This window comes from Pecten maximus, chromosome 11 (assembly GCF_902652985.1).
Source record: "Pecten maximus chromosome 11, xPecMax1.1, whole genome shotgun sequence".
NCBI lineage: Eukaryota > Metazoa > Mollusca > Bivalvia > Pectinida > Pectinidae > Pecten > Pecten maximus.
The window spans coordinates 28647397-28669642 of record NC_047025.1 but is presented as its reverse complement, the minus strand read 5'-3'; the positions used below and the strand labels follow the sequence as shown (position 1 = coordinate 28669642).

At 40.6% G+C, this 22246-nt stretch overlaps 1 protein-coding gene across 1 annotated transcript in view; it reads left to right on the top strand.

The window, feature by feature from the left end:
• Positions 1 to 529: 529 nt before the first annotated feature.
• Positions 530 to 22246, top strand: part of LOC117337976 — a 28825-nt gene continuing 7108 nt past the window's right edge. The window contains exons 1-2 of the mRNA XM_033899134.1: positions 530 to 1375; positions 21149 to 21291. Coding sequence (XP_033755025.1) covers positions 821 to 1375; positions 21149 to 21291 — 698 coding nt within the window. The 5' untranslated portion in view covers positions 530 to 820. The remainder of the gene's footprint in view (positions 1376 to 21148; positions 21292 to 22246) is intronic.

Genomic DNA, 22246 nt, shown 5'->3' with positions numbered 1-22246 from the left:
GGAACTGGATTACAAATAACAAAATCCAATATCATAATCAACAAAAACGTCTATTGTATCGCGTTTCTGTGAAATGATATTTGAACTTCAACATCAATGACGTGATATTAAAATGAAATACGGGGTCAATAACTGTACTTGTGTGATGAAGTAATACATGTAGTCCCAGTCTTCGTGCAGCACTGAAGGTTTATATCCCATCCTTATCTCTAAGTAGAAAGTAGGCAAAACCATAGAGCAAATATTTGCAAGAAATTACACCGCACACCTAATTTGGAGTAGAGAGCGAGAACCAACACGCGCGTGTTTCAGTATATAACGAGAAGAGTAAGTGGGCCCTGTAGATTTAGAGTAGTAAACATCCTTTTCCTTCCCTCCGCCCTTAAATATAGCTAGTTTCCCGCCTCCGTCCATGTTCATTCATTAAAGCACGTGGTAACAGTATAAAGGACTTCCTATAGCTCGTAATTAGACTACTGTGTATTACGTTTTAGGACGAAGCGTAGGGCCGCATACATCATTTGTATACACTGTGCCTGGCCGCATACATCATTGTACAACGATAGAGTGTTAAGCATAGAGTGTTAAGCGGTGGGGGCTCTCTATCATATTCCTGCTGTGTACATGTATATATAAGTGTCTACCTGGGGGACAAAAACATATATGTACGTGGTATACACCAAGTAACGTCTGCTCCGACCACAGGCCTAAACATGGAATCGCCGTAACAGTATAGGATGGAGTAGGGATTTTAACTTGTCCTTTTGTAAACAAAATTGATTATGTGCTTTTAACCATTGTCTTCTCAAAGACTTCCAGGATGGCGTCATCGGACACCAGTATTTGCCATTGGCACACAGTGTTTTCACGGGGATTTTTGGTTGTGATTTTCTTTATTTTATTCCCCAAAACATCAGGTCATTTGGACAAAGACCTGCGACTGCTGTCCAAATTTCTACCAGGACTTTATAGCAATAAACAGCAATATCTGGAAGATGTAAAAAATAATCTGTCAATAGACCAGAGACATTTATCCATGCAGTTCATCTTCCGTCCCGTTCAAATTCATTTTCTTCCCAATTCATTCAATGTTTATGTGGAGCAGTATATCAACTACGATCGGGCCCCTTTTAAACAGTGGCTGTACAGTTTACGAACCGACTATAAAGGTATGATGATTGATATGAAAATCTACAACTTTAATTCCGAGGAAGTGAAAACAATGTTGAAGACTGATTTTACAACGATAAAACAACTGGACGTGTCGGACTTAAACTCGAGCGCCGAGTGTAACATGCTTTGGCGTAGACTTGGGTCCAAGAAGTTCATAGGCACCACTAGGCGCCAATGTCTAGCGAACATAAATGGCGAGCAGGTAGGTTAAATTGAAAACAAAATAATGCCAATATTTACTGTCGTTTTGTTAAACAAAAGCCTTGAGCTCTATATAGCGGTGTCAATTTGATTCTCCTAAAGACAAACTTGGCTCTATATAGCCAAGTCAATTTGTTTGTCCTAAAGACAAATTTGGATCTATATAGCCAAGTCGATTTGTTTGTCCTAAAGACAAATTTGGATCTATATAGCCAAGTCAGTTTGTTTGTCCTAAGACAAATTTGGCTCTATATAGCCAAGTCAATTTGTTTCTCCTAAAGACAAACTTGGCTCTATATAGCGGTGTCAATTTGTTTCACCATAAAGACTAAACATCGAATATGACAAGAATGGTTTATGAAAAGATGAAAGTTTGTTGATTTAGATAAGGATTAGCCAACAAATTTACCCAAGCTTTAGTCCGTTAAGCGTACAATCTTCTAGATCTCTTTGAAAATAATTCTTTTATAAAAAGAACCCCACTTACACAACGCATTATCTATTTTCTTGAAACATTTATCCAACTAGAAAATAATATCGAAACATTTTCTCGTAGTTTCTGTCTTCTGATAAGTTTATCTATGTGTTCAATAATTTGGAACCGGTACAAACTAATCCATTGGGGAAGACTGATCCATTGGGGAAGGGCTATACCAATGGGCCCCGGCATAAACTGATCCATTGGGGAAGGGCTATACCAATGGGCCCGGCATAAACTGATCCATTGGGGAAGGGCTATACCAATGGGCCCGGCATATTCCAATGGGCCCGGCATAAACTGATCATTTGGGGAAGGTTTATACCAATGGGCCCGGCATAAACTGATCCATTGGGGAAGGTTTATACCAATGGGCCCGGCATATACTGATCCATTGGGGAAGGTTTATACCAATGGGCCCGGCATAAACTGATCCATTGGGGAAGGTTTATACCAATGGGCCCGGCATAAACTGATCCATTGGGGACGAGTTATACCAATGGGCCCGGCATAAACTGATCTATTGGGGACGAGTTATACCAATGGGCCCGGCATAAACTGATCTATTGGGGAAGGGTTATACCAATGGGCCCGGCATAAACTGATCCTTTGGGGAAGGTTTATACCAATGGGCCCGGCATAAACTGATCCATTGGGGACGAGTTATACCAATGGGCCCGGCATAAACTGATCCATTGGGGAAGGGTTATACCAATGGGCCCGGCATAAACTGATCCTTTGGGGAAGGTTTATACCAATGGGCCCGGCATAAACTGATCCATTGGGGACGAGTTATACCAATGGGCCCGGCATAAACTGATCCATTGGGGAAGGTTTATACCAATGGGCCCGGCATAAACTGATCTATTGGGGAGGAGTTATACCAATGGGCCCGGCATAAACTGATCCATTGGGGAAGGTTTATACCAATGGGCCCGGCATAAACTGATCCATTGGGGAAGGGTTATACCAATGGGCCCGGCATAAACTGATCCATTGGGGAAGGGTTATACCAATGGGCCCGGCATATACCAATGGGCCCGGCATAAACTGATCCATTGGGGAAGGTTTATACCAATGGGCCCGGCAAAAACTGATCCATTGGGGAAGGGTTATACCAATGGGCCCGGCATATACCAATGGGCCCGGCATAAACTGATCCATTGGGGAAGGTTTATACCAATGGGCCCGGCATTAACTGATCTATTTGGGAAGGGTTATACCAATGGGCCCGGCATAAACTGATCCATTGGGGAAGGTTTATACCAATGGGCACGGCATAAACTGATCCATTGGGGAAGGTTTATACCAATGGGCCCGGCATAAACTGATCCATTGGGGAAGGTTTATACCAATGGGCCCGGCATAAACTGATCCATTGGGGAAGGGTTATACCAATGGGCCCGGCATATACCAATGGGCCCGGCATAAACTGATCCATTGGGGAAGGTTTATACCAATGGGCCCGGCATAAACTGATCCTTTGGGGAAGGTTTATACCAATGGGCCCGGCATAAACTGATCCATTGGGGACAAGTTATACCAATGGGCCCGGCATAAACTGATCCATTGGGGAAGGTTTATACCAATGGGCCCGGCATAAACTGATCCATTGGGGAAGGTTTATACCAATGGGCCCGGCATAAACTGATCCATTGGGGAACAATGGCCGCAACTGATCCATTGGGGGAAGGGTTATACCAATGGGCCCGGCATATACCAATGGGCCCGGCATAAACTGATCCATTGGGGAAGGTTTATACCAATGGGCCCGGCATAAACTGATCCTTTGGGGAAGGTTTATACCAATGGGCCCGGCATAAACTGATCCATTGGGGACGAGTTATACCAATGGGCCCGGCATAAACTGATCCATTGGGGAAGGTTTATACCAATGGGCCCGGCATAAACTGATCCATTGGGGAAGGTTTATACCAATGGGCCCGGCATAAACTGATCCATTGGGGAAGGTTTATACCAATGGGCACGGCATAAACTGATCCATTGGGGAAGGTTTATACCAATGGGCCCGGCATAAACTGATCCATTGGGGAAGGTTTATACCAATGGGCCCGGCATAAACTGATCCATTGGGGAAGGGTTATACCAATGGACCCGGCATAAACTGATCCATTGGGGAAGGGTTATACCAATGGGCCCGGCATATACCAATGGGCCCGGCATAAACTGATCCATTGGGGAAGGTTTATACCAATGGGCCCGGCAAAAACTGATCCATTGGGGAAGGGTTATACCAATGGGCCCGGCATATACCAATGGGCCCGGCATAAACTGATCCATTGGGGAAGGTTTATACCAATGGGCCCGGCATTAACTGATCTATTTGGGAAGGGTTATACCAATGGGCCCGGCATAAACTGATCCATTGGGGAAGGTTTATACCAATGGGCCCGGCATAAACTGATCCATTGGGGAAGGTTTATACCAATGGGCCCGGCATAAACTGATCCATTGGGGAAGGTTTATACCAATGGGCCCGGCATATACCAATGGGCCCGGCATAAACTGATCCATTGGGGAAGGGTTATACCAATGGGCCCGGCATATACCAATGGGCCCGGCATAAACTGATCCATTGGGGAAGGTTTATACCAATGGGCCCGGCAAAAACTGATCCATTGGGGAAGAGTTATACCAATGGGCCCGGCATAAACTGATCCATTGGGGAAGTTTTATACCAATGGGCCCGGCATAAACTGATCCATTGGGGACGAGTTATACCAATGGGCCCGGCATAAACTGATCCATTGGGGACGAGTTATACCAATGGGCACGGCATAAACTGATCCATTGGGGACGAGTTATACCAATGGGCCCGGCATAAACTGATACTTTGGGGAAGTTTTATACCAATGGACACGGCATAAACTGATCCATTGGGGAAGTTTTATACCAATGGACACGGCATAAACTGATACTTTGGGGAAGTTTTATACCAATGGACACGGCATAAACTGATCATTTGGGGAAGGGTTACCCGATTTTAGTCAGTTCTACAAATATCGAAAGTTGGAATAACAATGGAAAGATTTACAGAGTAAGATTAACATATATTGATATATTACCCCACTCATTTCAATAAACCATGTCAAGTTCTTTATTACATTGAGTCATTCAGATCCTCTTTGTAATAAATACAAGTTTATAAAACCCGATAAGAGTGTGCTTACTGTGATCAACTCCTTTATTATACTTTTTCTGTGATGGAAAAACTCTCGGTATGATATATTATTCTCAAATTCAATAGAAATAAATTGATATCGTGGTGTAATAAACAAATAAAAGATGATCTTTTAAATCTTCATTAAGCACGAGCACGAGCATTTTATTTTAGTTAACTGTACATTCACTAAAAAAATACATACCAATAAATTCTGCAGGAATATGCAAACAACAACAACAGTTCTAACCGTCATCTTGTCAGTATATCAGGTATATAGTGGTACCCCACACCTGTCGATATATCAGGTATGTAGTGGTACCCCACACCTGTCGGTGTATCAGGTATATAGTGGTACCCCACACCTGTCGGTGTATCAGGTATATAGTGGTACCCCACACCTGTCGGTGTATCAGGTATATAGTGGTACCCCATACCTGTCGGTGTATCAGGTATATAGTGGTACCCCACACCTGTCGGTGTATCAGGTATATAGTGGTATCCCACACCTGTCGGTGTATCAGGTATACAGTGGTACCCCACACCTGTCGATATATCAGGTATGTAGTGGTACCCCACACCTGTCGGTGTATCAGGTATACAGTGGTACCCCACACCTGTCGGTGTATCAGGTATATAGTGGTACCCCACACCTGTCGGTGTATCAGGTATATAGTGGTATCCCACACCTGTCGATATATCAGGTATGTAGTGGTACCCCACACCTGTCGGTGTATCAGGTATATAGTGGTACCCCACACCTGTCGGTGTATCAGGTATATAGTGGTATCCCACACCTGTCGATATATCAGGTATGTAGTGGTACCCCATACCTGTCGGTGTATCAGGTATACAGTGGTACCCCACACCTGTCGGTGTATCAGGTATATAGTGGTACCCCACACCTGTCGATATATCAGTTATATAGTGGTACCCCACACCTGTCGGTGTATCAGGTATATAGTGGTACCCCACACCTGTCGATACATCAGGTATGTAGTGGTACCCCACACCTGTCGATAAATCAGGTATATAGCTGTACCACACACCTGTCAATATATCAGGTATATAGTGGTACCCCACACCTGTCGATATATCAGGTATATAGTGGTACCCCACACCTGTCGGTGTATCAGGTATATAGTGGTACCCCACACCTGTCGATATATCAGGTATATAGTGGTACCCCGCACCTGTCGATATATCAGGTATATAGTGGTACCCCATACCTGTCGGTGTAACAGGTATATAGTGGTACCCCTCAACTGTCGATGTATCAGGTATAAAGTGGTACCCCACACCTGTCGGTGTATCAGTTATATAGTGGTACCCCATACCTGTCGGTGTATCAGGTATATAGTGGTACCCCACACCTGTCGATGAATGAGGTATATAGTGGTACCCCATACCTGTCGGTGTTTCAGATATATAGTGGTACTCCACACCTGTCGGTGTATCAGGTATACAGTGGTACCCCACACCTGTCGATATATCAGGTATATAGTGGTACCCCACACCTGTCGATATATCAGTTATATAGTGGTACCCCATACCTGTCAGTATATCAGGTATATAGTGGTACCCCATACCTGTCGGTGTATCAGGTATATAGTGGTACCCCATACCTGTCGATATATCAGGTATATAGTGGTACCCCACACCTGTCGGTGTATCAGGTATATAGTGGTACCCCATACCTGTCGGTGTATCAGGTATATAGTGGTACCCCATACCTGTCAGTATATCAGGTATATAGTGGTACCCCATACCTGTCGGTGTATCAGGTATATTTAGTTTAGTTTAGTTTATTTCCGAATGTAGCACAACATATAGGAATTACATAATACATAAACGTACATTACAATTCATTTGAACAAGATGGCGGAGAACACAACCGATATAATATTAATTTATACCATTACACACAAATAGTGGTACCCCATACATGTCGGTGTGTCAGGTATATAGTGGTACCCCACAGGTATCCGGTAAATACTGTCGGTGTAATAATGGTTTACACCTGTTGATTTTACCTTGTATCACACCTGACAGTGTGCCTGGTAAAAAAATGTGTTAGATAAAAGCGGTCCTGTGTTACGTTTCTCGCGGTCCTTCCGTCATGTGTGACCTTGGCACTAATTAACTTATATACTATGATATCATCATGACAGAGATTAGTATATGTATGCGTTGTGCAATATGTGCATTTTAAAAACGACACTGTCCTGTCAAATAATGTAATATTGTCGAGTCTGCATTAAATTAAAACATAACGAGTGTAGGTTAACATATATAGAGGACATAGTGTGAGGATATTCTCGTCCGAAACTTTCGTTCACGCCGACAAACTCGCGAGTATCTCCCTTCTCTGTTCTGCTCTATGCTATGTTTAATTTGCCTTTACGTGTTTATCCGACCGGGAACATTTGAAATGTCCAAAGTACGACCCAGCATGTGTTCATTGAGATATTTTGTGGAGAAGTATAAACTGATTTTCTTGTATTATATTACCAGTGTGTCTATTTAGCGTGTTTTTTTTTTATTAATGTCAAATCTAAACTACAAATAAGTCGTCCGTGAGTGAATCATTTTATATGACTGCCATAGAAAGTTTTTTGCCTAATCATATAAGCCTGGCGAATGACGTTTAAATCAAAACGCTGACCTTCGCCATGTATAACGCGTGACCTTCATCCTTTGTGGAGCAGATTTGTAAATTGGCGAATTTGCTTGCGATGATCTTTGACCCCCACGTCTGTACTAGGGACAACTCATATTGTATCACATATGCTATGGCTGTGAGTATTGACGCCATCCGAACAGGACCAATTGATGTATTCGTGACTATAAATGTAATGTATACTCCGAGTGTTGAGTTTATTTACCAGATACTGGTTAGCTCAGCCTCAGGTAACCGTGAACCCGATATCCTCCATTTAGTAAAACTTTTCATTAATAAAAAATGGAAGAGAATGATATATATGCAATATTGATTAATGATACATGTATGCTATTGTCTAGTGTTGTGTATACGTTCTAATTTACACATGAAAGCATGCCGGTCATGCAGTGATAATCTATGACTGGTTGTTGGGTAATATAGTTTTAATTCGACTGAGGCCTGTTGTATCTATCTATCGGCTACAATGGCGCCGAGTCATTAAACTCCGATATTGCAGCCGTTTATGGAGGCAGCGTTCGGCCTGGGACGATCAGCACGTTCACATCCCCTTGGTTTAGTGTGCCTCTGTGTCGTACCAATCGCCCCCTCCCTGCCCAGCATAAATTATTTCGAAATAAATACATGCCAATCCATTAAAGAATTTGTCCCCATCTAAGGTGTTATAATAAAGTTTTAGACGACTTAAAATAAAATTCCAATGTCCCACAGTAAAAAACTATGTAAACAATTCCAATGTCCCACAGTAAAAAACTATGTAAACAATTCCAAGAAGTACATGTAGCATTAGAATTAAAACTAAACTCTCCTCACATGATGGCCTTTCCAGTAGGCTGCTCTGTCCTTTTAGAAGAATTTTGTTAAAGGTTTTGTGACGTCGTGTGTATGTTAAATAGATTATGATTCAAATGTCAATGAAGTCATGCTCAGGCAGTATACATACCGACAGTGTCTATAGGCATTTAATACAATTCAAAACATCACGGTATCGCTATGAAATAGTTTAACATACTGAGATGTTGCGTGGACAATTTGGCAAATGTTAGACATCAGCACACGGGCTGATATTTAGGAGTCCGTAGGTTTAAAGAGTAAATCCTATCAATCCTATTTACTTTATTCTCTTAAGAAACGCTATTTACAGACGATCAAGATGGTCGGTATCCTTACATAAGTATGTCATCGACTGCAGAAAATTGGTACTGACAGGCCCGCTGTACCTTTTGACAACATTGTCCATTAACTTCAAATCGTGTTAGTATCACCGCTCGCGCCCTCTGTGGCACCAGTGCATAAGGTGTGAGGTTATGTGAAAAAGTAGCGAATGCTATACAACTATAGGCATAAGATGAGATAGATATTCAGATTTCTCTTATATTATAAAATACCATATTTTTGTGTTTGATTTTAATTATTTTCTTAAACTATTTTGAATACATTTTTGTATTACGTTTGTTAGTTGTGAATCAAACACATTTTCACGTACTATAAAATAGGAGATGATTTATCTATTTATGAAAAGAGTTACAAGTGATGACAGAACGATAGATGTTTCACGACCCTGTCATACTTTATTTCAATAATTTCACGGTTTACTGCGTGGACTGTGTTTTTGTCCGTTTTTGCCTGGTCATCCTCGCTATGATGTCGTCCCAAAGTCCAGCGGAATGCTAACATTGTCCCCTGTTGTGATTGAAGTTATGATAACATGTAATAATTGACAAACAGAATGATAAAACTGACCGATCAAAGGCTGTTAACGGCTAGCGGTCGTCCTAGCCAAGGGGATGATGGACCGTGGCAGGAGGATTATATGTATTTTACAGGGCAAGTGGGCTTTTGTGAATCCATGCGAATATTGTTATACCACTGCACGTCGTGTTTATGGTTAGGGGTTTACGGGACCCGGCGTGAGTCCTGTTAGGGATCGTTTTAATGACAAATCGATTAAAACGCCAGAAGTCAATAACTATCAATCGTCCACAATACAGATACCTTATAGGTAAGCGTCAAACGGTGATTACAAATTTTGGAGTAGAATCCAACTGCGAAACACGTGACCGAGAAATGGTCGTTAGAGGGCGACACTGGACGCAGATTTTATGGCGAATGTCCCAGGAGGTTATTATCGACGGTTTTACAACCTCATAAACTGACAAAGATATTAACTACTCGACCGTTTTGTATCTGTTAATAGTCATCCGGTCTAGACAATTCTAAATTCCCGGTGTCCACGAGACCTTTATAATTGTTGTATTTCGTATTGTGTTGGAGTAACTAACGTGTCCACCGTTGGTAGCAATTAAAGTTTGTTAATTGCCGTTCTAAGGTAGTTAGAATTAATAACCATGAAATGATGACAATGTAGGTATTGGCACCGAACCGATATCATTTCCCGTCCGGTCCGGTGTAACGGAACACGTATAGGGTGGAACCGTTGTATTTCAAGTCCAGGGTTTTACTGTTGTAATTGTTGTATATAATGAGTTCACAGAAGGACGAGACAGCTTTATATTCAGTTTTTATATTAACGATTTGGCATACATAACATCTGTAAAAATCCATCTATTGTTATAGTTAAGTTCTCGTGTGATGTTGGTGTTGTTACTGTCGTTGTAGTTTGAGTTCCCGTGTGATGTTGGTGTTGTTACTGTCGTTGTAGTTTGAGTTCCCGTGTGATGTTGGTGTTGTTACTGTTGTTGTATATTGAGTTCCCGTATGATGTTGGTGTTGTTACTGTTGTTGTAGTTTGCGTTCCCGTGTGATGTTGGTGTTGTTACTGTCGTTGTAGTTTGAGTTCCCGTGTGATGTTGGTGTTGTTACTGTTGTTGTAGTTTGAGTTCCCGTGTGATGTTGATGTTGTTACTGTCGTTGTAGTTTGAGTTCCCGTGTGATGTTGGTATTGTTACTGTTGTTGTAGTTTGAGTTCCCGTGTGATGTTGGTGTTGTTACTGTCGTTGTAGTTTGAGTTCCCGTGTGATGTTGGTGTTGTTACTGTCGTTGTAGTTTGAGTTCCCGTGTGATGTTGGTATTGTTACTGTTGTTGTAGTTTGAGTTCCCGTGTGATGTTGGTGTTGTTACTGTTGTTGTAGTTTGAGTTCCCGTGTGATGTTGGTGTTGTTACTGTTGTTGTAGTTTGAGTTCCCGTGTGATGTTGGTGTTGTTACTGTTGTTGTAGTTTGAGTTCCCGTGTGATGTTGTTACTGTTGTTGTAGTTTGAGTTCCCGTGTGATGTTGTTGTTGTTACTATTGTTGTAGTTTGAGTTCCCGTGTGATGTTGTTGTTGTTACTGTTGTTGTAGTTTGAGTTCCCGTGTGATATTGGTGTGTTACTGTTGTTGTAGTTTGAGTTCCCGTGTGATATTGGTGTGTTACTGTTGTTGTAGTTTGAGTTCCCGTGTGATGTTGGTGTTGTTACTGTCGTTGTAGTTTGAGTTCCCGTTTGATGTTGGTATTGTTACTGTCGATGTAGTTTGAGTTCCCGTGTGATGTTGGTGTTGTTACTGTTGTTGTAGTTTGAGTTCCCGTGTGATGTTGGTGTTGTTACTGTTGTTGTAGTTTGAGTTCCCGTGTGATGTTGGTGTTGTTACTGTCGTTGTAGTTTGAGTTCCCGTGTGATATTGTTACTGTCGTTGTAGTTTGACTTCCCATGTGTCAGCATTTATTCCAGTTGTTTATTTTTTTTCTCGTTTTTGGCAGTTTGAGTTTTTGTCTGAAGATGGTGAACTTAATTTGTTTCTGAATTTCGCAAAAATGGCAATTGGTGCTTTCTATATTGTATGGTGTCTACATATTTCAGCAGTAATAATTGTAAAGCGTTTTTTTCTCGGGCTATTTTAGGTCTGTATCTACCTGCTATAGCTATCTACATTGTACCTGGCTATAACGGTCTGCTAGAGCTAGCTAAAGTTTGGATATACCAATACAACTTACAGTATTTCCGTTTATGGTGTTGTTATAGCTTGGTTTATGTGTTTTTGATTAGAAATGTCGATTACTTTGTTTTTAAGCATTTTGATTGACATGTGTCAGTATGTGGTGTCAGTGAAAATCAACAGGTTTTTATATGACAGAGCAACAACATGTTCGCCTAGCATAGGTATATAGTAGTTCACATCACACTAAAGTACCAGTTACGTAACGTGCTCGCAGCCTACACCTCCGGTTCCTGAGTGTGTGAGACCGACCAGGTCAGGTGCATGCTTCAAACCCGATACACAGACATATCGAATGCAAACATGCCTATTTACTTGTTAATACGAGCGTGAACTTGGTACAAACAAGTTTAAAAGGTTTGATGTGTAAAATTCAGTCAAAATAAATTACCGGGGCAATTTCACATAGATCCCGACAAAGGTCGGGCGACTTGTTAACATGGAACCTGGTATACACCTGTCTGACTAGGTAATTAGTCCCATCACCTGTCACCACTCCACGTGACCTCGACTGTCACACTGACCTACATGCACATTAATTAATATCACGTCAATACTACATGTAACTGTATTAATTTTGACGGTACACGTGAATTATAACCAAATGACTAACAGGTATGGAATGAATGAAGGTGTTGAATCATTTTGTCGATTAACGAGTGCTGTAATAAATGTGACATCTTTAAGATACGAGGGTACGATTCTCGATTTACCTAACGCGCTCCACGTCATTGGTTTATATCATGCCAATCATTGTCATTATTACCACCCAAAAACACAGAGAAGTTTACGAGAGTCTATATGGTAATGACAATGATAAGACTTTATCCTCATAAACATGTAAAGTGTAGAAAATTAAATTGTACATACATACAAATGTGTACAGGACATATGATATAATACATGGATACATTTGTTAAGCAAGAGAATATATTATAAATAGTGTGTGAATGCCATGCCGAAGTAGAAGGCTCTGTACCCCCACTTTTCAGATGGGTCTTGAAGTTTTACGGAGTCACGCTTGGAACATGGAATCATAGACATTGATTGTACATATAGGTGGGCTTAACAGTTTGTTGTTCTTTTGGAGATAGCTGGTTCCTTGGTACAAAATGGAAAAAGAAAAAAAATCTTTCGGTACTGAGAAGTCCATCAAAACCAGATATTTTCTACAGGAATTCCTAAAATACTATTGTGAAAGTGAAACAGACAATGTGATATTATGAACAAATTCCTGTTGTTAGTTTTAAATAAAATTCTTATTTGAAAGTGCCACTACATGATCTAGGCCCCAAGGTTCATCAATGTTCCTCGACGTGAGGAGATTTCATAACTTTGGGGACACGGCCAGGGAATAATGAGCCAGTTGTCTTTAAAATTAATTCACACGAATGATCTTTGCGCCACCATTTGCTTTGTTGCAAAAAAGCTCCATGCCTTTCCGTGCTAATATTCTAAATATCGAGACTTTTTTGAGAAATCATGCAACTTTTCAAAAAATTATCATTTCAAAATAAGGATGGGACAATGCCACTAGTCTTTGTAAATGTTTAGTATGGATAGGAGACTCATATTTTAGTTGAGAAACTTTCCCTGCAAGTAAGTAATCTTAAGTAAGTAGGTCTGACGTTCGATTAGAAATCTTTTTCTCGGGAGGTAGCATTTGACGAGTGTTTCATACCACATTAAAATTTTCTGCATGAAAGCATAACAGAGTTTTAAAAAGGCACTTAACAAGTCTTCGCCATACTCCAATAATGTTTTAGTTTAATTTTGAATTAATTGATGAAATATTAAGGTTAATTAATCATTAATTATGTGAAAATGTGTCTATCAGAGGTATTTGCGATGTCGCTAACTATCAGAGGTGTCGCTAGTGAGTGTGTTACAGAGACAATGTTTTACGTATCAGGTGTATACAGCGTTGAGATCCATGCGTCAGTGGACATTCATTGTTGCATATCCACATAATAAAGCCTGGTTAGCTTCGGTGACACATAAACTTCATTTAAAACAGTGAGAAGAAAATAAATCGACTTGTTTGTAAGGTGGGCAGAAATATAAAATTGATTTGGAGAAAATGATGATATCATTACAAAAAATGTAACCAACTTAATTGATAGGCATGGAAAACGATGAGATGATTACAGTAAAAACTGACGTCAACGTTATGTAGCTTCATGTAGGCATGGTTAAGTTATCGTTTCAATTTTTTGCGTCAAAGTCGAATAATTAAGTAGTTTTGTATATAAATGATAGCCTCTATCCATCAGAGTTACCAAGTAATTGAGGAAATCAAGATTTCAAAAGGAGAAATTTAACTATTCAAGTTTAACCAAGCCTTCAACACTGAATTTGGAGGCGAAGGTGGAGATTAACGATTAAAACGTAAATTTGAGAAGTAACGGCGCTCGGTAGTTCAAACATTGCTGAGCAGCATCCGGTAAGCAAGACAGTGAAGTGAATAGGAGATATAACATCGATAGGTTTTTTATAGACCCGGGTGTTACGGAAATTCAATAAAGATCACGCAAAAATTCGAACCTTTTTGTCCAAATAACTTTGTCGATTGATATGGTCTTTACGTTATCGTTTGATCCAGAAATGGTCGTCACGGGACGCGGTATCACGATAGTACCTCCATTACACAAACACTATAATGCGATTCTTAAAATACTCGGAAATAAATACCACTGTCAGCGTGAGAGAGGATTTTTTAATTAGAAAATCGACGGAGCATTCAGATATTTTACGGAAGATTTCTTTCTATGGAAGACAGTTACAAACCACGGCGAGCCTTCCCTCCTCTCAGCTGCTAAAAAACCTTCTCTAGGTTTTGATTAGATGATATAAAAGCATTCCCAACAATTATTATTTCAGAATTTGAGGTTTTAACGTAAAAACGCCTAAAAAATTAGGGGTTAGTGACAAAACAAAACTGCCAAAAGTCAAGACTATAATAAAATGCCTTGAAAATAAGAGGTTTGGAGCCAAACAACAGTCTTAGATGTTTACACAGATGGTAGTGTTCGGGTCTGCCTGTGACGGATGACAACACTTTTTGTTAGAAGTTTGAAAAAAAACAGTCATCATTAACATGGCTAGGTCCATATCTGTCATTGTGAGAAGGGCGTTCTGGTGTCGACTGGCTGGGGCCCTATATTAAATATCATTATCGGCACACTGCTGTGCGATTTACTTGGGTTCACTGGGACGGATATTCCAACTTAATGAAAGGAATCGTATACCAAATGTGTGTATTTACCTAATCATTAATACATATTATATTTTGACATTTTAATCTAGTCCTCTTCAGCATACCACACCCTGTGTCCACCGCCCACCGCCTCCAAGTGACGTCGAGACAATTTTACCGTTTATAGATTATATACTCGAACGTATAGCGCCTTCTGCTTACTGCTCGTTTATGTCTGTATATATATATCCACATGTCGTCAATAGAATGTTCATAAAGGGCCGTAAACTGGAGGAATCATAAGTGAGTCCAATATATCAAACCCTTTTTCATTAAATCTGTCTTGAAATACGAAAACATGTAATGTACAGTATCGCACATGTCGTGCAAAAGATACGTAAAACACGCGCTTCATTAGCATGCCTTGCCGTGCATTGATGGGTAGTTGATTATTTAACCGTTGTTCAGCTTCCACACGCCCTAGTGACGTATCAAGGGAAGCCAGGGGTGTATACGGGGTCCAACAATAAACCCAGGGGTGCGGGTTCATGTAAATATTAATACATTTAATTTTCACTCCAACAGCTTCATCATGTGTCTTAGCAATAGGATATATAACACACAGTACCAGTGTGAATCACTTAATGATGCTATCTGTGTTAATTATCGGTCGGTTCCTTAATTTTGATATACATTGTACATGTCCTGAGATCTACAGCTGACATACTTTCTGATAATGTTTCGTGTCTCCATGCCAAAGTAATTAATAATACAATAGTTTTACAGTCTTTGTGTATAGTTCGTGTACTTTAGGCGTCGCAGCATAACATGGTAACAACATGGATAAACACGTTCCAATCACAATTTGATATATCGTGATATAAAATGGATTGACAAATTGGACAAATGGACGCTCAACATGGGCCAATATTTTTTATATAGTTTTATTAATATTGTTTATAATAATAAAGGATATGTACATCATAAACAAATTCCTGGCCTACGGTCTGTGTTTTTAACACTGAATTGAAAAGTGCAGTATTAACTCTCACTCAGCCGACGTTGACTGATATAATTGTCATATACGCTAGCTGTCCGTCCGTCCGTCCGTATATCGGAACATCACTTATTTTACCACAATTTCTCTTTTGAAGTCACGCTGATTGAGCTTTGAAATTCATCTTTCGGAGCTTTTCGATTAGTCGAATCAGTTTATTGGAAATATTGGAGTTAGTCTGTGTTTGGGATTTCCCGATTGGTTTTATTTCATTTACATATACAAATTGTTTTATGGTGTTATTGCACCGAGGTGATGGGATTGTCGAATCTCGCGGTGATCTCGTGCTCAACATTTGATGCGAGACTGTGCACGACCATGTAAAAGTATGTATACCTTACACACAGAAGTGTTACGTCAGCTGTTACACGGTTATCCGCAGATATAACGCTGACTTATCGTCTTGTCGGAGTCAGTAGCACGTGAGCACGGACTAACTCGACCTGACGGTAGGGAGAGGAGGTAAACGACGATGATCGTACTGCGGTCATTCGTGGAAGTTGACGTTTACAGTCGATTGTAGTAGCACTAATTACTAGCAGAAACGCTTCGTGCGCGATGATGTACACGAAAACCGCTCATCTCGATCGTTGCGTCAAATCCTTTATGGCGGAAAAGTGTCAGGCGATAATGGCTGAGCATTGTTTGTAGCCCGTGCGCTTGTTCTGTGTAATTAACGTAACATGTTAGTACCGAACACGAAATGTTTACCTATCATTACATACCAATTGTTTTTCATGTCTGTAAATATATTGAATTTTTATAAGCGAGACAAGGAAAGGCCTTGTTTTTAATGTCACAAGTGACACGCTGTGTTATAAGCGACCCCATAGTCGCCACGCCTTGCTGTGGTACAGAAAAAGGCCATCTCTATTCGTAGGGACAGCGATTTATTACACGAGGGTGCGTGACCGAGAGTAAATAACTACTATTTACATTAATACCAATGTCGAACGTCCATATAAAAGTAAAAAGTCACGTTTCAATTGAGGTCAAAGGTCACATCCTGTTGGACCCCTTTTGCCGCGAGTTATTTTTTATGATAAAATGGACAAACTAACGCAATAACCTTGAAATAAGGCTATAGGAAAATATACACAAACAATCACTGAAAAGATAGGTTGTTTGCTGTAACAATGATTTCTTCAGACGCCACAGAGAATTGTTATATTGTGTTATCCACAGACGACAAGCGCGGCACTCGGAGACCTTATGGTCGACAACGATCACGTCTACAATTAAGCCGTTTTGTTCCATAAGTCCCTCCACGACACGGCAAATACAGTGAATGAATATAAACTGACTGAAATCACCTTTACGCAATTGTGAGTGTGTCTTGTTCAAATGACAAAGATAAATGATGTGCCCTTAAGACGCTTTAACCAAATACAAATTCAAAGGCATAGTGACCTACTTGAGTAGATAAAATGACTGTAGCATTTATCATAGACGTGGAAACTAAATCTCTGTGACAGATTAAATGAATTAATTTATTTCAAATCCGTCAGTTGCTATCACTTGGATTACAGAAAAGGACGCCATGTACATATCCCTGTGCGGTCTGAGGGTGATTAATATCAAAGGTTCGGAGTCTGGACACAAAACCCGGATTACGGTACACACTAAAATCCAAAGTGAACACGGACCCGGCTGTGATTAGTGGCACATTACGTGACATTACAAGCAACATATCAAACGTTCGTGTATTACCGTTGTGAGTCACGTGTGAAAATTTAGAGGTTAGCAACAAAACATGGCACAAGTGACAAATTCCACGGAGCTAAATGACACAGCTATTGTTACAATTATCAAATTCTCCCCGTGCACGATTGTCGGGCCCTGCAGTCTGTATCCCAGCGACCAACTCGTCCATCTTCCCCGTCCTCTTCAGACAGTTTGCATTTGAATAACAGAGTAGGAAAGAAATCAACAAAAAAATTGCTGGGACGAGCCCATTTATAACATTTCAAATTCCGACGAAAAAAAAACCCGAAAACCCCAAAACGCGACCCTTCTAACGATCTCACCCTGGAAAACGCCATATTCATTATTTCACCTCACTAACATTTAATACTGACATTAGAATTATTTTCTTACGAACTTAAATTGATTTAACAAAATCCTATATTAAACCCGATATGAAGTTCCATTTCCATTAGCCAGGCACAGAACACTCGCTGGTAAGATAGAAAACGAGGGATAACATGAGGGGCGACAACCCTGTATCTATGGCAGTGCTTTCAAGAACTAGAATCGTGCTTGATAGACTAAGATTTAGTGTTAACGGCGTTGATGACGTAGATTTTGCTAGCGGTATGTTGCAGTTCTATATTCGTTATCGCGTACGTTGTATGTGCCTTTCACCTAGGCGGCCGGGGTTCGATTCCCCGTGAAAAGGTATCAGGTCACCAGTTCCGGGTACTCTGGTTTCCTCCCCCAGTTAGACTTCTTGCGCCCTTCAATCCGGCCAAAAATCGTGATGAATATAAGTTGGTTTAACGTTTCACAATTGTTGTCAATAAATGAAGTTTACACTTACATCTATGAATGAATTCCCGTTTAAAGGCGCTAGACAGTTGTGTGTCTGCCGTAAAACCTTTTGACTATCACACACTTTTTTGTGTTAATGTAAATATCATTTCATTAAGGACAGAGACTACCCGGGGGATAGATGATGGCTCCTGATAGTAAATCATTACACACACGTGTCTAACTGTGTCGTGCATGTTACACCTTACCTGTATGGTTCAGCTACATATCGGTATAAATCTGCCCCGAAAGCTTTTTATCCCATTTTAAACATTTATTTAATGTCGCAACCGTACGTACTGTGAACGTTAGCATCTTACTGATAGCTGTCGTTCGGATTTTGCCCCTCCCCCCGGCCCTCCCGAGTTACTTCCGGAGTTCTGGTCCCTAGGCAACTTGAGGTTTCTCCGTGTTTACAATTACAGACCACCAAGAGTTAAAAAAAAAACCAAACAACCCAAAACATAAAAACTGTAACCTTTATAACGCTTGTAAACATCCCAATTGTTATCGAATAAAGATGACTTTTGAACGCTCACATTTACTGTTTACTTTCCCAAATGTCTACATAATAGTGTGATATTTTGGTGGCTGCTATATCCCGTTACAACCCTTGTACACGTCCCTTTGTTTCTGTTACATTGGTAAAACCGACTTACATTATTGACAATTTTCTTTAGAACAACAATTGACAAGTCTGTAAATCAAGTGTCATTTAGAATAAATCATCAGTCGGTAATGGTGGCTGTCTTTGTTTGGGACGTCACAACAACAGCTAAGCTGACTACGAAGACGATGCCCCTAGTTATGGGACCACTTTTAGTTCTATACGTCACGGAAATGACAAAGTAATATACTAGACATGGTCCCGACAAGGCGTTGTCCAGGCCCTACCCACCTACAGTTGAACGTCTGAAGAGCATTTCATGACCCTACTTGCTTTAGCAAATGCTTTACGCCTTGTAGATTCTCTTAAAACCGTCAGTTGTCATCAACAATTTGCTTTCGACCTACCAGCCTTCAAACTTTATTGACATTTCTATTCAATGAATTTAGTGTGATTATTTTCTCATACACATGATGTATAAGCAAACCAAATAGCATAGCACTTCTGTTTATATCACTAACGATATTTACAACAATTGGACATTGAATTATGTAAACAACAATTGCGACCGTTCGGTTCATTTTAAAGTTATTTTGTCCTTTCGATCTTTTCGGAAATTCTCGCAGTAGTGTGTTCATAGAACACGTAATGGACTGAAGTCAGACAGAGGTAGATGAGAATAAAACACGACAATCCCGCTCGGTTGGTAAATGCCTGTTTGTTTCGGTGACACCTTCTCGAAACAAATCATAAACATACTGACGGTGCCCACGGATGATGGGACTCTCCAGGATGTTTCACGGTGACTTTATACTGAAATGTTACTGTAAACAGGTTTAATTTGGCGAACTTAAATTAATCGTAAAACTGAATCTGAACAGGTCAGTGCAATGATGACACTTCTTCCATAGTACTTCCCGTAGAAACTGTCGTTAGCGCATTCATAGTCCATCGGAACGACATAAGCGGATACAGAGCTAGAATAAGATTACCACTTAAATGTGTACGTGTAATATAGTGACTGGCACACCCTCTAGCTAATCACATTATAGTGATATAACAGGATGCATGAGTAATTAAAATCACTGACCCGCTAGGGATCGAACCCGGAACCTCTGGCTTTCTAGTCTTTCGCTCATCGATCGAGCTAAAGATATCTCTCTAGCCGAGCGGTATATTGCAGCTAGTATTTACCAGGGTTACACTGACAATGGACTTACCCATTTCATATACTGCCATGGTTATACTGGCAATTGGCTAATAAGTTCCTTATACTGCCAATCGAAGTTGAACACCATGCCGCATGTACCAATTTAATGGACATTTGTCTGCCTTGGTCAAGAGATAGAACCTAAAGCATTGTTCGCTAAGGCTAAAAGGTGATGTGTAACCAATGTTTTGGAAAGAAGCATACTGTTAGGAGGTAGAGAGAAAATAAAGCATCGACAATGGAATGTTTATTTTGGGCATTTCAATGTTCCAAATTCAAATCTGCGTGACTGCAGGGAGTCGCATCTTGCGGCAATGTTGTTGATAATAAAAAAGACATACTTTCTATTTTCACTCACCGACCTGCAGGTGTGGGGTCGAAAGGACAAACACATTAAAATAAAACAATCTGTTTAAGCTATGCGCAGTCGCAATCAGTATGGAGTGTTGTCAGCAGCAAAAAGGAGCGAAGATCTCGCCATTGTGGCCTTGTCGTGTCATGGACAGTCTTGGTTGGCGTTGACAACGCTTATTGATGGTGACGATTTGAACAATAACACAAAAGACAGATCGAACTAGCCTACATGTTTGTGTAAGAGATTTTACACTGTATGATTCTGACACAAATATGTGGTTAACTGTCTTAACTGATAGACGGGATAGGTTGGCACACGTACCATGTCACCTCAGCAGGGGGTTCGTGGGCACACACACTGCTCCGTCCTTTCGTCATATCGATAAAATAAAGAATAACAATTTACAAGATATATTACTTCGATCGATCACCAGGAACATGAATGTACAGGGATTGTGTCATACATTATCTAGTTACAATGACGACCAGTTTACCTCACTGCCTAGCACGCCGTTCCTTTCATTATATTTATTGTATTTTTCCGACAGGTGCGGATCGCGATGTCTGCGACCCTGACACAAGCCTCGCTCCAGTGGCACGAGGGATGGTACCGGGTACAGGATGGGAGCGAGGTTGTCAAGACTGTTAGTCCTTATGACATGTTAAAGATAAAGAAGATTAAAGGCGAGAGGTAGGTCGACATGAATTATCATTATGTATCTCTAATATATAGAGGTGCATGTTCAATTTGTGCCCGAGGACAAGTAGGAGTTATCGTTAGTGAATGTCTAACGTATGTCCATACAACTATCCCCTAACCACCGCTTTGTCACTGTCCTGATCAGGTGATGCTCACGGACAAATATAATGCAATGTCCTTGTCAATACTGCGTTTAGTTATCATCAAGCATTTACAAGACCTTGCCACCCCCACTAGACAGCAGCGGAGGGCGCAAAAAGAAACGATGGTTATGATTGAGCGTTGATATCCACTCAGGTGCACTTCATTTACATAATTAACCCAGAACGTAATGTAGCATTTATACAGCCTGTAATATTGGCGTACTTTAGTGCCAAAGTGATAAACTACATCATTAACGATCGTGGGCACGTGACAGTCATGTGAAATAGGAAAGGTTAAGGAAAGATCCCTATATGTGCTAAAAGCCGACTCAAAGACAGCCGGAATTTGAATTTATTAGACGTTGTAGGGGAGTTTAGATTAGCAATCGTTAAACATGGCGACCCGCTGTGTGGTCTAAAATCTTGAAATAAAAAAGTTCGCGATGTCGAAATTTCGACCCCACCTAACTTTTCTCGCAAAACAAATTCAAGTTATGCATGTGAGTCCTGAATGTGCGTCCTTCCAGGGTGGCACGGTGATTTTAAAACACCGAAATGCGCGTGGTTTGTTATGGAGGACATCTGTGGTAAGATAATACTTTTTATTTGGATACATTAGCGAAAAAATATCCATCTCTCCAACGGTACCAAACATGTCAATGTACACCAACCACACACGTAATTTTGGCTCCAATAAAGTTATTGTAGTGGTCGAATTTACGATACTGTGAATTTTCGTTAAGTATTTGGAAAACTTCCTTTTGCTTCTAACCAAATTTATTTGTATCCACATAATTTGATTT